The sequence below is a fragment of the Nematostella vectensis genome, chromosome 12 (assembly GCF_932526225.1).
Source record: "Nematostella vectensis chromosome 12, jaNemVect1.1, whole genome shotgun sequence".
Taxonomy (NCBI): domain Eukaryota; kingdom Metazoa; phylum Cnidaria; class Anthozoa; order Actiniaria; family Edwardsiidae; genus Nematostella; species Nematostella vectensis.
The window spans coordinates 14,031,848-14,048,711 of record NC_064045.1 but is presented as its reverse complement, the minus strand read 5'-3'; the positions used below and the strand labels follow the sequence as shown (position 1 = coordinate 14,048,711).

Below are 16,864 nucleotides of genomic sequence, written 5' to 3'. Positions count from 1 at the left end.
CAGGAGGTGGGCCCTGGGGTCGGCTGTTATGCTCTTTGTGGAATGAAACGAGCAAAAAAAATAAACAAAACTTTTTTTGCAAAATAAATTGAAGAACCCCGGACAAAGCAAAAAGTTTCGCAAAATAAACCTGTGGTTTTTAAACATAAACCATGTTTGATTAGGCAAGTCAAGTAACTCAACGTCCGGCGATTCAGATGCCGGCCGAGTGGCTTCCGACAGTTAACCGAAATGTCTCCGAAATCGAGTATGCTCGGGAGCGTGAGAGCTTGTGATTCTTGCCAAGATATGAGCAGTAAGGTCAAGAAGATTTTTGCAATCAAAATAGCTTGTCCTCACTAGCTATAGTCTAGACTTAATATTACTGGGATGTTTATCTAGCGTGTACGATTACCGGAAACTCTGTATCAATTTCTTTTCAAACAATCCTAACGCAATTTGCCCTTCTGCCTCGAACGAACTGTTCCAAACCAAAACGAAGTGATCAAGCAGCGCTTTGTGGTTAAGTCTAGGCTTTCTTCTCCGACTGTACGCCAATACAACATGCATGCTTCTTCCATTCTAACGGTTGTTCATGCACTGGACGAAAGACGTCGCGAATATAACGGACCATCCACAAACGACAACTTTCTAGGCGAGGTGAGTTGTTTATTTTGAAATGCAAATTGACTACTTACTTATAGAATTTATATTTGTTACCCTTTGCGTGCTATTTTGCTGTTGATTGGCTTTCTTTGACTATCTTCCTCTTATGTACCAGAGAATTAGGTCACCGCCAATATCTGGATTAAAGTAATATGTACTACTTAAGCTTATTGAATACATCACGGACGATTCATGTATGGTGTTCATTATGATTATTTATTTGTATAATTGTAGCATTTCATTTACTTTTGAGTCCATTGACCTTTGCTCCTCTTTTGCATTTTATAGCCCTCCCCCCCCAAAAAAAAAAAAACAACTCATACCATCATACCCCTTTGTCTATACGCTTTAGTATAACACTGTAAAAGGGTCAATCTAGGAGCTCCAATAAGATCTGCCTATGCTAAAAAAAAATATCTGAAATGCCACTCTGGAAACATATGCTGGGGCAGTGTTTTTATACATGTCTGCATAATATTTTAAAAGCCAATTTTAAAATTTTCTGACTAATTTTTACAAGCTTGTCATCAATCACCCAATCCTCAAAGTTATTATTTGATGGAATGCGTCAGTTGTTTATAAGCACATAGTTGTCAACTCACCCGCATTAGCTGGGTGTCACAAGATTTTAGACCTCATCACAAGCCTAATTTTTGTGAAAATGTTCATAAAGTCTCTGTGTTCACCCGCATTGGCTGTCTTGGGTTTTTTTCACATATTTACTGTCTTTCACCCAATTTTGCAAGATTTCTGTCCCAGTTGGGTTGACAGTTCCAGGCTGTCTATGGTTTGATGCTTTGATACTTCCAAGACTATGGAGGTTAACAGCTATAAGCTACTGTAAATATTGAAGAGGAAACAGAAGACTTCCCTAATAATGCACTTAACTTCCCTAATAATGGACTTAACTTCCCTGATAATGTACTTAATGCATAGGCCTGTAGCAGTGGAGACAAAAAGTACCATGAGAAGATAAAACTAGGGACAAGATTAAAAACAGCAAACACAAGACGAGACTCACAAACTAAGGTATGTTGCCATCATGCAATGCCATGTGCAAATGATTATCATTATTTGTAAAATTATGTATCCTTTATGATATCATTATGAACTGAATTCTCCCTGAAATACAGAACAGAGCATGTTATAGACCTGTTGATGTAGATGAGCTGGTGGATTGAACTCCTTATTATACTTCTTTACATATATCTATTGAGTGACAGTATTTAGCCTCAAATTATTTCCAGTTATTTCTGTTTTTCAGTTATTGCTGTTGTGATGTTGGCGATATAGGATATGATATGATAGTTAATTTATGGCCTACTTTCTGTATCCTCACTGTAAGATCAAGTTGATTTTAATACAATTGAGGTTTAATTCCGTGTATATCCTACTTACCAGCAGCCGCTCTGCAAATAGAACAGTGCAGAAAATATCGCCCCCCCCCCCCCCTTTATCACAGCTTTTACATCGAAAACTTGGCGAGACTGTAGGGTCACCATTTAAGAAAAAAAGTGAACCTTGTGAACTTCTACGAACCTCATATTCGTAGACCCTAAAAAGTACCATGTTTTTTTTATTTTTGATAGGCTTTGCTTCGAAGACCCTAAAAATATGAAACCTTGGATTTCAAACCCTAAAAAATATGACGGTCACCCCTACCCCCAATTTTTAGGGAGAACCCCTCTCCCCTGGATTTATTCATTTTACAGGTCATGGTTCCAATCTAAGAGCAGTTACAAATTGCATTAAAATCAACAACAATACCAATAGAGTAATAGTAGCTGCTGGTCAATGATCCACCAGACTTGCAGGCTGGCAGTTTGATGCCTAACAAAGGGTAATTGAACATGTCTGGTTTAATACAGCCACAGTACACACTTCAATCCATGTGGAGAGTGTTCAGCGTGGGTCTGTTTGCTGGGATGTGCGTCATCCTCTTCACTGTCATGATTATTGCAGGTATTTTTTTTCAAAAAAACTGTACCCCTTGTAAATGCCCTGCCTGTTTCTGTTCGGCCAAAAAAATCCCTACCCCCCCCCCCCCCCCAAGAGAAGATTTTCAAATATCTGGGATAGACAACATCTTAGCCTCTATCTATCTCACCTTAAAAAAGGAATTATCTGCTAAAACCCCCTTCATGTTCAAGAATAACAAACACACTCCACCAGTTACTTATTATTTTTTTTTTTGTGGTTCCTAACTTCAATTTTTATGGTTGCTCTCAATAGTCAATGGTGTTCTCAATATAAAATGGGAATATAAAAAAATATCTCACTTTTTTTTTTCAGCTATCAAGTCAGAACGTGACATTCAATGGGAGCCAGCTTTTCGCATGTACAGAGGGATGTTTCTTTTTATTTTGGAATTTTTTTTGTTTGGTATAAATATTTATGGATGGAAGGCAGCAGGCATTAACCATGCCCATATTATTGATCTGGACCACAAACATCTAGACTGGACGCAAGTCCTTGAGGTAGGTATCTGGTGTGCTTTTTTAATTTTTTTGTATGTTGTTGTTTAATGGTGAAGACTTTGTTTTATTGTTCTTTTGAAATTGTCCTGTATAATTCATATTGTTGTTTACTCAATTGTGTTGTTGACTTTTTATGCTTGTTGTTGTTAACGTATACTTGTGATAGTTGACTTTTGCTCATTGTTTGTCTTATGCTTGTTGTTGTCAACCTATGCTTGTTATTAATTACTTTTGCTTGTCATTGTTGACCGGTGCTTGTTATTGTTGACTTTTCTTTGTTGTTGTTGTTGTTGTTGTTGTTGTTGTTGACTTTTCTTTGTTGATGTTGTTGTTGACTTTTGCTTGTTAGGAGCTAGCATTATTATTATTTGTTATTATTACAGTTGTTATTGAATTGTTAATGTTGCTTATTATTGTTTTGCTTGTTATTGTAGCTGTCTTATGCTTGGCTGTTGCTGTCATGTTTGTTGTTGTTTGCTTATGCCTTGTTATTGACTTAAAATGCATGTTGTTGTTGACATGGTTGTTGTTGTTGACTTTAAGAAGACCAATCACTCTGCCCTTTTACGCAATTCAAAAGCAAGTAACTGAGAAACTTTTAATCAACTATCATTATCATATTACACTTCAATCCTGGGTGGCTATTTTGAAGTTTTCTTGCTAATAAGTCGCTGTATTTTAAAATGTAACAGAGAGCAAGGGAGTGGTTGATTGACATTCATTAAGCTTGTTGTTATGGTTGTTGTTCACTTAAATGCATGTTGCTGCTGTCATGTTTGTTGACTTAAGCCTGTTGTTTTTGTCATGTTTGTTGTTGTTGACTTATGCATGTTGTTGCTGTCATGGTTGTTGACTTAAGCCTGTTGTTTTTGTCATGTTTGTTGTTGTTGACTTATGCATGTTGTTGCTGTCATGGTTGTTGTTGTTTTTGACTTATGCATTTTTTTGCTGTCATGTTTGTTGTTTTTGACTTATGCATGTCGTTGCTGTCATGGTTGTTGTTGTTTTTGACTTATGCATTTTTTTGCTGTCATGTTTGTTGTTGTTGACTTATGCATGTTGTTGCTGTCATGGTTGTTGACTTTTAACGTTTTAACGCTGTTGTTTTTGTCATGGTTGTGGTTGTTGACTTATGCTTTATTGTTGTTGTTTCAGCTTGCCTTGTTCCTGTTCTCTGCCTGGGGTTTGAGTGTGGTATTGTTCATATTCTCGCATTTGTTTGGTGTTCCACCCTACACCCACCCACTAGCCCTCACGTGCTTCCTAATCTTGTTCTTCTTCAACACCCTCAAGACCTTTCACCGTGGGGCTCGCTTCTGGCTCATCAGGGCTCTGGTAACTGTAATTTCCCTTTTTAGTGTAGTGTGATATACTATAAGATCACAGGCCTTGAAAAAATGGCTAAAGTCTAAGACAGGTTTCTTTGACAGGCAAGGTACCTTTTGAGAAGGAGTGGGTGGGGCACCTATAAAGGGAGGAGAAGATGGGGCATCTATAAAGGGAGGAGAAGATGGGGCACCTATAAAGGGAGGAAAGGTGGGGCATATATAAAGGAGGAGTGGGTGGGGCACCTATAAAGGGAGGAGAAGATGGGGCATCTATAAAGGGAGGAGAAGATGGGGCATCTATAAAGGAGGAGTGGGTGGGGCACCTATAAAGGAGGAGAAGATGGGGCATCTATAAAGGAGGAGTGGGTGGGGCACCTATAAAGGGAGGAGAAGATGGGGCATCTTTAAAGGGAGGAGAAGATGGGGCATCTATAAAGGAGGAGTGGGTGGGGCATCTATAAAGGAGGAGTGGGTGGAGCACCTATAAAGGGAGGAGAAGATGGGGCATCTATAAAGGAGGAGTGGATGGGGCATCTATAAAGGAGGAGTGGGTGGGGCACCTATAAAGGGAGGAGAAGATGGGGCATCTTTGAAGGAGGAGTGGGTGGGGCACCTATAAAGGGAGGAGAAGATGGGGCATCTATAAAGGAGGAGTGGGTGGGGTATCTATAAAGGAGGAGTGGGTGGGGCATCTATAAAGGGAGGAGATGATGGGGCATCTATAAAGGGAGGAGAAGATGGGGCATCTATAAAGGAGGAGTGGGTGGGGCACCTATAAAGGGAGGAGAAGATGGGGCATCTATAAAGGAGGAGTGGGTGGGGCACCTATAAAGGGAGGAAGAGATGGGGCATCTATAAAGGGAGGAGAAGATGGGGCATCTATAAAGGAGGAGTGGGTGGGGCACCTATAAAGGGAGGAGAAGATGGGGCATCTATAAAGGAGGAGTGGGTGGGGCACCTATAAAGGGAGGAGAAGATGGGGCATCTATAAAGGGAGGAGAAGATGGGGCACCTATAAAGGGAGGAGAAGATGGGGCATCTATAAAGGAGGAGTGGGTGGGGCACCTATAAAGGGAGGAGAAGATGGGGCATCTATAAAGGAGGAGTGGGTGGGGCATCTATAAAGGAGGAGTGGGTGGGGCATCTATAAAGGAGGAGTGGGTGGGGCACCTATAAAGGGAGGAGAAGATGGGGCATCTATAAAGGGAGGAGAAGATGTGGCACCTATAAAGGGAGGAAAAGATGGGGCATCTATAAAGGAGGAGTGGGTGGGGCATCTATAAAGGGAGGAGAAGATGGGGCATCTATAAAGGAGGAGTGGGTGGGGCACCTATAAAGGAGGAGTGGGTGGGGCACCTATAAAGGGAGGAGAAGATGGGGCACCTATAAAGGGAGGAGAAGATGGGGCACCTATAAAGGGAGGAGAAGATGGGGCATCTATAAAGGAGGAGTGGGTGGGGCACCTATAAAGGGAGGAGAAGATGGGGCATCTATAAAGGGAGGAGATGATGGGGCATCTATAAAGGGAGGAGAAGATGGGGCACCTATAAAGGGAGGAAAGGTGGGGCATATATAAAGGAGGAGTGGGTGGGGCACCTATAAAGGGAGGAGAAGATGGGGCATCTATAAAGGGAGGAGAAGATGGGGCATCTATAAAGGAGGAGTGGGTGGGGCACCTATAAAGGAGGAGAAGATGGGGCATCTATAAAGGAGGAGTGGGTGGGGCACCTATAAAGGGAGGAGAAGATGGGGCATCTTTAAAGGGAGGAGAAGATGGGGCATCTATAAAGGAGGAGTGGGTGGGGCATCTATAAAGGAGGAGTGGGTGGGGCACCTATAAAGGAGGAGTGGGTGGGGCACCTATAAAGGAGGAGAAGATGGGGCATCTATAAAGGAGGAGTGGGTGGGGCACCTATAAAGGAGGAGTGGGTGGGGCACCTATAAAGGAGGAGAAGATGGGGCATCTATAAAGGAGGAGTGGGTGGGGCACCTATAAAGGGAGGAGAAGATGGGGCATCTATAAAGGAGGAGTGGGTGGGGCACCTATAAAGGGAGGAGAAGATGGGGCATCTATAAAGGGAGGAGAAGATGGGGCACCTATAAAGGGAGGAGAAGATGGGGCATCTATAAAGGAGGAGTGGGTGGGGCACCTATAAAGGGAGGAGAAGATGGGGCATCTATAAAGGAGGAGTGGGTGGGGCATCTATAAAGGAGGAGTGGGTGGGGCATCTATAAAGGAGGAGTGGGTGGGGCACCTATAAAGGGAGGAGAAGATGGGGCATCTATAAAGGGAGGAGAAGATGGGGCACCTATAAAGGGAGGAGAAGATGGGGCATCTATAAAGGGAGGAGAAGATGGGGCATCTATAAAGGGAGGAGAAGATGGGGCACCTATAAAGGGAGGAGAAGATGGGGCATCTATAAAGGAGGAGAAGATGGGGCATCTATAAAGGGAGGAGAAGATGGGGCATCTATAAAGGAGGAGTGGGTGGGGCACCTATAAAGGAGGAGTAGGTGGGGCACCTATAAAGGAGGAGAAGATGGGGCATCTATAAAGGAGGAGTGGGTGGGGCACCTATAAAGGAGGAGTGGGTGGGGCACCTATAAAGGAGGAGAAGATGGGGCATCTATAAAGGAGGAGTGGGTGGGGCATCTATAAAGGGAGGAGAAGATGGGGCATCTATAAAGGGAGGAGAAGATGGGGCACCTATAAAGGAGGAGTGGGTGGGGCACCTATAAAGGAGGAGTGGGTGGGGCACCTATAAAGGAGGAGAAGATGGGGCATCTATAAAGGAGGAGTGGGTGGGGCATCTATAAAGGGAGGAGAAGATGGGGCATCTATAAAGGGAGGAGAAGATGGGGCACCTATAAAGGAGGAGTGGGTGGGGCACCTATAAAGGGAGGAGAAGATGGGGCATCTATAAAGGGAGGAGAAGATGGGGCATCTATAAAGGGAGGAGAAGATGGGGCACCTATAAAGGGAGGAGAAGATGGGGCACCTATAAAGGGAGGAGAAGATGGGGCATCTATAAAGGGAGGAGAAGATGGGGCATCTATAAAGGGAGGAGAAGATGGGGCACCTATAAAGGGAGGAGAAGATGGGGCATCTATAAAGGAGGAGTGGGTGGGGCACCTATAAAGGGAGGAGAAGATGGGGCATCTATAAAGGGAGGAGAAGATGGGGCATCTATAAAGGAGGAGTGGGTGGGGCACCTATAAAGGGAGGAGAAGATGGGGCATCTATAAAGGGAGGAGTGGGTGGGGCACCTATAAAGGAGGAGAAGATGGGGCATCTATAAAGGGAGGAGTGGGTGGGGCACCTATAAAGGAGGAGAAGATGGGGCATCTATAAAGGAGGAGTGGGTGGGGCATCTATAAAGGGAGGAGAAGATGGGGCATCTATAAAGGAGGAGTGGGTGGGGCACCTATAAAGGGAGGAGAAGATGGGGCATCTATAAAGGGAGGAGAAGATGGGGCACCTATAAAGGGAGGAGAAGATGGGGCATCTATAAAGGAGGAGTGGGTGGGGCACCTATAAAGGAGGAGTGGGTGGGGCACCTATAAAGGAGGAGAAGATGGGGCATCTATAAAGGAGGAGTGGGTGGGGCATGATGAATTTTAGCTTTCATACTTTTTTCATCAAATCTAGTCTGATTGGAAGTCATCCCAAACTGCTTAGAGTCCTAAAGTGACTCTAGTTATATAATTAATCAATTAAATGTGCTGTGGACACCTTGTTTTTATCCTTATCCTTAACCATGTGTACACCACATACTGTAATAGTTTTTTTATAATGGAAAATTTCTGATATATCCTTAATCTTCTTAATCTATCACCACTTTTCTCCTAGTGGCGCGTCTTGACTGCACCTTTTCACCCTGTTGGTTTCTCTGACTTCTGGCTTGCGGACCAGCTCAACAGTCTAGTTGTGGCTTTGCTGGACATGGAGTATATAGCTTGCTACTATGCTTTGGACTTCTACTCAGTGCAGGGTATGTGAGATTCTGTGTTTTACATTTTAACCTTATGTTGATTTATATAAGAGAGACCACCATGCCTATGCAGACCACCAAGTTCTACTCTACATACCATTTGCGATTTAACAAATAGATCTGATTTTTGTGTGCCATTGCCTCTAATTGATGCACAGATACATCACAGAATGTCATCAACAAAAAAGTATGCAATGAGGCATCAAGTCGAGTTGCATGACTGTTGTTCATGACACGCTGTGACGTCTTCTGTGCTTCTATTTGAGAACAGACGCAAAAAAGGTGAGATCTATTTGTTTTATACAACAATTAAAATGTTGTCTTACATTACAATCTAGTTTAGGTGAGAGCGCGCGCGCGATCTTGGAAAATGGAGCGATTTGCTAAAAGGAAGGTGAATTTAAAAGACGGAAGCATTCAAAGAACCCTGACATCTGATACAGAACTACTAATTGTTTTTTTCGATGCTGAATATGCTGAATGGGAAACCGAAGCGGGGGGAGGGGGGGGGGGGGGGGGGGGGGGCTTGAGAAATTTTTGAGGTCTAAAGAGGGGGCGTCGAAAGTGTTTGAATTTTAAAAGGGGGGTCACTGATTCCTTTGGGAGTTGTCTCTACTATATAATTTGACGTGTCAAATCAGACCTCTTGGTTTAACTTGTCTCGGTTTCCGGGCAGTTATTTGGCATGCACAATCCAGGATACTTAAAAGCAGTGGTGTAGCCAGGGGGTGGCTCAGAGGGCTCGGGCCCCCCCTTCTAGCAGCCAAAAATAAATGTATGAGACATTATCAAAAATACAGGAGAAAATGCCTTGAAAGGACCTTTTGGGCCCCTCCTGTTACAGATCCTGGCTACCTCACTGTTAAGCAACGTTTTATCTATGCAATGCAAATTTGTATACACCATAAATACATCTTTTTATGGTTTCCGCTATATAATATTATATAGTGCTTGTGTTCCATATCTAAAATATAAACAAAAGCGCTCATTCTCCGACATCAAACTCCTCACCCATATCTGATTCACTGTCTTCCTCGTTCTCTTTATTTTCTTTTTTCTTGTGCTGCGCTTTTCTTGCAAGGAGAAGATTGAAAAGCATTTTTGCTTCTTTTACGTCATTTATAGCATCAACCTATATCAAGTTGCAACCTGGATTTAGTCGCATCTTTGAGGAATCGATTGCCTTCACTTTTTTGGAATTAATGTTTTCACCTAATTCCTTTCCCTCCACTTTCTGTCCAGCTTGCAGCTAATCTCTTAATCGCGTTCCTTTGACATTGTCATTACCGTTTCTTCCTTGCTCCTTTTTTTTTTTTGGTTTTCGGGAGGTGAGTGGGGGGGGGAGGGGCACCAAAAATGAAAAAAATCCTCACCCCCCCCCTTGGGGTAATAAATGAACTTTCCCTACAAAGGACTTGCTGATGAAGTAGCATAGGTTAATAAATATGGACCAGTTTGAAACTGATACGGAGAAGTGTTTTTCAGGTAAATACAAACGTTTTTATCAATCGGCGGAAAACTTTCGTTCGTTCTGTTGGGCTTTGAAGATTGTCAAAACAATTCGTACAACATAATTTGGCTGTTCTGTTCCCTCTCAATAGTTCTACTTTTATTTTGAATCAAATTAGATTTAAACTAGGCATACATTAATAACAGAGGCAAATCCTGTATCATATGAGAGAAAAAAAATTATGACACATTTAATTATTTGAAATTGATTCAACGGCAAACGTTTCTTCAACAACACGCTTGATTTTCTAATGTTAACTTATTGATAATTGACATAATTGATTTTTCCTGGCAATGTAGAGATGGTTGTACTTTATAGATACGAACAATAAGTGATATGTGGGGCTCCGCTTTAGGCAGTGCCTGAATATATCTAGTTATCATGCATGCCTCTCGATTGTGGCCGTAAAAATATTGATGTTACGAGTACGCTTCTAGCGCAGCCACTTACCCAGGCTCCTTCAGCAGCTCTCACAATCTCTGTCACGCAAGCACGCATGTAGGATATTATTTTCAAACTAGATGTGCAATTTAAGGTGTAGTCCATTAATGTCGTTAGCCTTTATCCAAATAGACCGAGCCCAGTGTGGGAGTAAGCTCTATGGACTAAGACCACTGATTGCTTGTCTGCCGGCCTGGTGGCGCTTCGCCCAGAGCCTGCGACGATATAACGACACCAAGCAAAAGTTTCCCCATCTTGCAAATGCCGGCAAATACGCCACTGCATTCTTTGTGGTGTTCTTCTCGACTATAGTGGCTACTGAAAAAGGTAACTGGTATTTCTGGGCTTTGTGTGAATCTGTTTTCAATTATTCTTTGCTCTTTTTAAACATATTGGATCTAAGATTTTTAGCTTTTCCAGTGTATCAGTTTCTTATATACTTTTTCAATATGTATGCAACAAAAAACTAGCGTACGTGTAGCCGCTGACTAGCGAAATCCCGCGAGTCAGCGGCTACACGTAGGCTAACAAAAAACATATTGTATTAAAGTAATACAGCCGTTGCGGATAAGATGGTTACGCTGCCACCCCTCCCCCCCAACAAAAAAAAGATAAATCAAACCTTCAATCACAGGAAATGTATCGAAATTGAGAGTTGTTGCAGTAAATTGTAAAACATTTGGCCGTTACAGAGCTCCAACAAATCTCAAAATTTGCCTGACATTTCCATCTTCCATGACCCCCCTTCCACTGCCTCTCACCCACAAGTATGCTAATTATTTTGATTGCTCTTACCACAGAAGAAACGGGTCAGACTGCGATCGGGTTCTATTTCTTCGGCTGGGTCATGTCCGTCTTTGTCAGTACTTGCTACACGTTCACGTGGGACGTCAAGATGGACTGGGGACTACTAGAGAGCGAGAACAATCTTCTCAGGTCCAGACGCATGTACAAACACAAGGTGAAGCTAAACACAGCCAATCAAAATCCTCCCATCTTACTATGCCCTAACCTCTAACCCCCCACAGTCAATCAACAACATCCTTTACCACACTTATCCTAACCTCTAACCCCCCCACAGTCAATCAATGACATCCTTTACCACCCCTACGCTAACCTCTAACCCCCCATAGTCAATCAACGACATCCTTTACCACACTTACCCTAACCTCTAAACCCCCAAAGTCAATCAACGACATCCTTTACCACACTTACCCTAACCTCTAACCCCCCATAGTCAATCAACGACATCCTTTACAACACTTACCCTAACCTCTAACTCCCCACGGTCAATCAACGACATCCTTTACCACCCCTACGCTAACCTCTAACCCCCCATAGTCAATCAACGACATCCTTTACCACACTTACCCTAACCTCTAAACCCCCAAAGTCAATCAACGACATCCTTTACCACACTTACCCTAACCTCTAACCCCCCATAGTCAATCAACGACATCCTTTACAACACTTACCCTAACCTCTAACTCCCCACGGTCAATCAACGACATCCTTTACCACACTTACCCTAACCTCTAACTCCCCCACAGTCAATCAATGACATCCTTTACCACACTTACCCTAACCTCTAACCCCCATAGTCAATCAACGACATCCTTTACCACACTTACCCTAACCTCTAAGTTCCCACAGTCAATCAATGACATCCTTTACCACACTTACCCTAACCTCTAATTCCACATAGTCAATCAACGACAGGCCTCTTTCCGCCTTAGACGATCGCAGGTCCTTGTTTAAATCCATTTGCCATTTGTTTTCTCTCATAAGCATCTCTATAATGATTAGTAATGGTGGCATAATGATAGTATTTGTTAAATTTTACGTCCCAAATAATTCTTTTCAGGTATTTTTTTCAGGTATTCCATTTCACTTTAGAGGTTTCGATGTATCGCGGTGCCAAACACGTCAATCAACGAAACCATCCTCCCCTCTTACCCTAACGTTATCCCCCCACAGTCAATCAACGAAATCATCCTCCCCTCTTACCCTAACGTTATCCCCCCACAGTCAATCAACGAAATCATCCTCCCCTCTTACCCTAACGTTATCCCCCCACAGTCAATCAACGAAATGATCCTCCCATCTTACCCTAACCTTTATCCCCCCACAGTCAATCAACGACATCATCCTCCCCTCTTACCCTAACGTTATCCCCCCACAGTCAATCAACGAAATCCTTTACCACACTTACCCTAACCTCTAACCCCCCACAGTCAATCAACGACATCCTTTACCACACTTACCCTAACCTCTAACCCCCCACAGTCAATCAACGACATCCTTTACCACACTTACCCTAACCTCTAACCCCCCATAGTCAATCAACGACATCCTTTACCACACTTACCCTAACCTCTAACCCCCCACAGTCAATCAACGACATCCTTTACCACCCTTACCCTAACCTTTAACCCCCCACAGTCAATCAACGACATCCTTTACCACACTTACCCTAACCTCTAACCCCCCATAGTCAATCAACGACATCCTTTACCACACTTACCCTAACCTCTAAACCCCCATAGTCAATCAACGACATCCTTTACCACACTTACCCTAACCTCTAACCCCCCATAGTCAATCAACGACATCCTTTACCACACTTACCCTAACCTCTAACCCCCCATAGTCAATCAACGACATCCTTTACCACACTTACCCTAACCTCTAAACCCCCATAGTCAATCAACGACATCCTTTACCACACTTACCCTAACCTCTAACCCCCCATGGTCAATCAACGAAATCCTCCGCCACATTGATTTAAGTGAGCAGAATTGATATTTTCAGTTCCATTGCACTTTTATGTGTTAAAGTTCCAATTATACTCTGTTAAACGGCTTTTTGCAGCGGTCTCACGGGTGGCCGGTTGTTCTGCTTCACACTCTATAATTCTTTCCCCAGAGCTTCTACTATTTCGCGATGGCGAGTGACTTACTCCTCCGCTTCTCTTGGATTCTGACGCTGTCTGGTGGTGACGCCGGTCTTTTCCATTCCGAAATATTAACAGGATTTCTTGCTGTGCTTGAAGTGTTTAGGTAAGTCTGAAACATTATAGTTAACTCCACTCCCTCCTCTCACCCCTCCCAGTCATTCACTCGAATTGGGTCTTTCCAATGCATTTAGAATGGAACCTGGATTTTACGATATGCCTCGGGAGAATGAAAATGTATCGTAAAATCAAGGTATCGTTGCAAAGAGGTCCTCGATTTTACGATATAAAGAAAAATTCATTTAAAATATCGTTGTAAAGAGAAGTAATAATATTGTAACTATACTCTGGAGTAAAACTGTTCAGTTACTCTCTGTCAGACTGTAACCTGTCTTACATGATCTCTCAAGGCAAAAAATCGATTAACTGTACTGTACCTGTTTTTTTTTTCTTTGTCTTTGTTGATAGTCAGAATCAGTAATATCGTTGTATCGAGGTCAAAAATACGCTCGGGAGAACAGATTTGTACCGTAAAATCGAGAATATCGTTGTATCCAATAACGTAAGATCGAGGCAATTTCTTATACATTTCACTGTATTTCCGCCGGGAGAAAGGAACGCCATCGTAAAATTCAGGTTTCACTGTACTAGTACCTCAGCACCATGACACTTAGCATGCCCGTCACGCTACAAGAATCGTCGTCACGCCAGTTCTAGGTGCTGACCAATCATAAAGCACCAAATATGATTCTGTTAAGGCCCTGCCACACGTACGTTTTTCTCTTGCGACCTGTCTCGCAAAAAAACTGTTGCAGGTCGCACGCGCATTTTTTTCGTGTGACACCCCCTTTGCGACTTGTTTTGCATTTCTTAAAGTCGCACGAAAAATAGAACGCTCTTCTACTTTCTGCAACAAATTGTTTCAAGTCGCAGGAAAAACTTCACGTGTGAAAGCGCGCGTGCGACCTGCAACAATTTTTTTGCGAGACAAGTTGCAGCCGAAAAGTCTACGTGTGACAGGGCCTTTAGTTTGAATGGCAGAAACCGGAAAGCGGTTCGTTACATCTACATCTACAAAGTTTTGACTACCTTTCCTTTACCGTCCTCCTCCTTCACCTTTCTTTGCCCCTATCATCCCATCATCCTTTCTATCTCTTTTCTACACTCACCGTATCCCCCTACCCCCTCATCTTTCTCTCACTCCTCTCAGACTTTTCTCCTTCGCTAACCAGTTATCAGGGCGTATTCAGAAGAGAGAGAGGATGATATGGGAGGTGTTTAGTTGACACATGTCATCTAAAATCTATTTCTGGAGAGGCCAGGGGCCCGCACCTATATACACCTATATAACATCGCTGTCTCGTGGTTTATTTTTTCAGGAGATTTATCTGGAATTTCTTGCGCGTTGAAAACGAACACATAAATCGTACGAAAGAACCCATGGACCACAGCAAAGACGAGCTCCAAGAGTACGGGGAGAGCGAGACAGAGGGCGATGAACAATAGATATGAAATGTCGTGGGTCTAGAAATTATCTATAAATATATAGTTGTTGCAATTTTCGATCCCGCTTGTTGTTTGCTTCGCGTTGGTTGGTGTTTCCTTGTGAATTTGTCTTGGTGAACCGTGGAGCAAATATTGTTTTAGCCCAGGTAAGCCGTACCCCTCCCCCCCCCCCCCCTCACACACACAAGAGCTTAAAGCCGCATTGTCACCAGTTTACTTCCGGAGGTCCGTCGGAAACCTCAACCGTCAAAAGACGAAAGAATCTATTAGAATCCGCGCTATAAAACGGGCCATCTGCTCTAAATTATCAGTCAAATCCCCGAAGAAACTTCCAAAAGACACACTGCTTTTAAAATATTGAAATATTTTCCGCAGTTTCCCCACCAACACCCAAGTCTTAAAATCCTCCAGAATCTTTCAGTTCTTTTACCTAGTTCAGATGATGAACGATCGCAAAGTATTTTTATTATTATCTCGTTTTTTGTTCTTAAAAAATACTCCAGACCACAAAAAGTAACCGTGCTCGAAAAAAATATGGTCGTGCTCGCCAATGCTCGCCCAAAGAACACTGACTTCCCATAGAGAGACAACCGGGGAGGGTTTGGCTAGAGATCGTTTAGTGCCGATTTTCAGGGGGCTGGGCTGTGTTGTGGGCACTTCCCCCGGTCGTGTGAAGATTCCGAAGGATGAAAAAAAAGGTAGAGCCCATTGATCGAGGATCGGACCTCCTCAGATCAGATGATACGAGAGAAAAAAATAGACCATACTTCCAGACAAACGCTGAAACGCCGTATGGCAGCTAAAGCTTTACGGTTAGGCTGAAGATTTCGACCCCAGCACAGCTATCTAGTGAACTGTACAACACAAAGGAACCTGAGGTACCCGCGCATTAATGGAGAGGCAATAACCAGGATCCCAGGCCTGTCTTAGTTGGTTACGCCACGCACAGCTCACTGAGGTGTAGCCTGAAAAATATCGGGGTCTTTTGCACGCTCGCGTCTCTTGGGGTTAGCGTGTTGTTGTTAGTAGTGTGGTAATTTTCGTCATCATCCACAGCACGCTGTGACCTATTTGCTCTCCTTTGCTCGGTCGCGCACGTGCATATGACATCTTTTCAAGTAGCTGCCTTAAGTCTTTAGTTCCGCTGTGTTTTGTCGCGCACGTGCATATCTTTCGTGCTCAGAAACAAGATAAGTTAACTGAACTATGCAAATGTGCGCGATCTAAAGACAAAAAGTGGAATATTTAGGCGTTCATGTTCTTACACTTTCATCGCCAACGGATTACAGAAGTACAGGGCGAAAACAAAAAACATCGAAAAACAGGCCCTTGGAATGTAAACAAATGACACCACTCGATAAACAAATGACCACACTCGATATGATGCGCGCCATAATCAAGCCCCTGCAGGGTGGTGAGCAGACGAATTGCCGAAAGTGGACCAAAACTTTTTTCTTGATGTCTCTTTGTTACCACGAAATGGAAAAACTTCCGGTAATTTCATAGTTCTCTACGTTTCTGTTACAGATGATAAAACGTGCAGCAAAATCATGCCTTTTTGAGGCGATAGAAATCGAGGAAAAGCTACAGAACAATTAATTTCCCTTTTCTTTTGTGAAATATGGAAAAGCTAGAGAAAAAAGTAGGACATTTTTCTGTACTCTTGACAAGGTTTGATTAGCAAACAAACTGCATTTTAATGAATTTTTAAGATCGACATGAAAAATATATAGAAATTTCTCTTTTTTTGTTACCTTATTCGCCCGGAAAGTGAAAAGTAGAATTGCCGAAACTGTTCACGGATTCCCTGTACCCTCTTGACAGCCCAACTCCACTTATAATCCCCTTCCGTTCTCACCCATGCCACCAAACCTCTACCCATACCACATAACCCAGATGCCTTGGTGGTATACGAATACCCGCTTTTAACCAAAAACCCATGTTCTTCTGCTAATGGCCGAAATCTCAGCAAAGCTACATTGTTTCCAATGGACACAGAGCATAATCAGGGGG

General features: G+C 43.0%; 1 protein-coding gene across 1 annotated transcript; it reads left to right on the top strand.

Annotated features, from left to right (window-relative positions):
* Positions 1-236: 236 nt before the first annotated feature.
* On the top strand, positions 237-14,908 carry LOC116603688 (xenotropic and polytropic retrovirus receptor 1). The gene is made up of 10 exons (XM_048720252.1): positions 237-639; positions 1,582-1,674; positions 2,514-2,607; positions 2,938-3,122; positions 4,278-4,457; positions 8,300-8,441; positions 10,525-10,719; positions 11,193-11,353; positions 13,318-13,451; positions 14,725-14,908. Exons 1-10 carry the CDS (start codon positions 544-546, stop codon positions 14,849-14,851), a joined length of 1,407 nt encoding a protein of 468 aa, XP_048576209.1. The 5' UTR covers positions 237-543; the 3' UTR covers positions 14,852-14,908.
* The last annotated feature ends 1,956 nt before the right edge of the window (positions 14,909-16,864 follow it).

Excerpts from the sequence above, each read along its gene's own strand:
- LOC116603688 (XM_048720252.1), top strand. The coding sequence starts at position 544 with ATGCATGCTTCTTCCATTCTAACGGTTGTTCATGCACTGGACGAAAGA. Across the intron at positions 1,675-2,513 it reads GACGAGACTCACAAACTAAG|CCACAGTACACACTTCAATC; the intron begins GTATGTTGCCAT and ends GGTTTAATACAG. Across the intron at positions 3,123-4,277 it reads ACTGGACGCAAGTCCTTGAG|CTTGCCTTGTTCCTGTTCTC; the intron begins GTAGGTATCTGG and ends TTGTTGTTTCAG.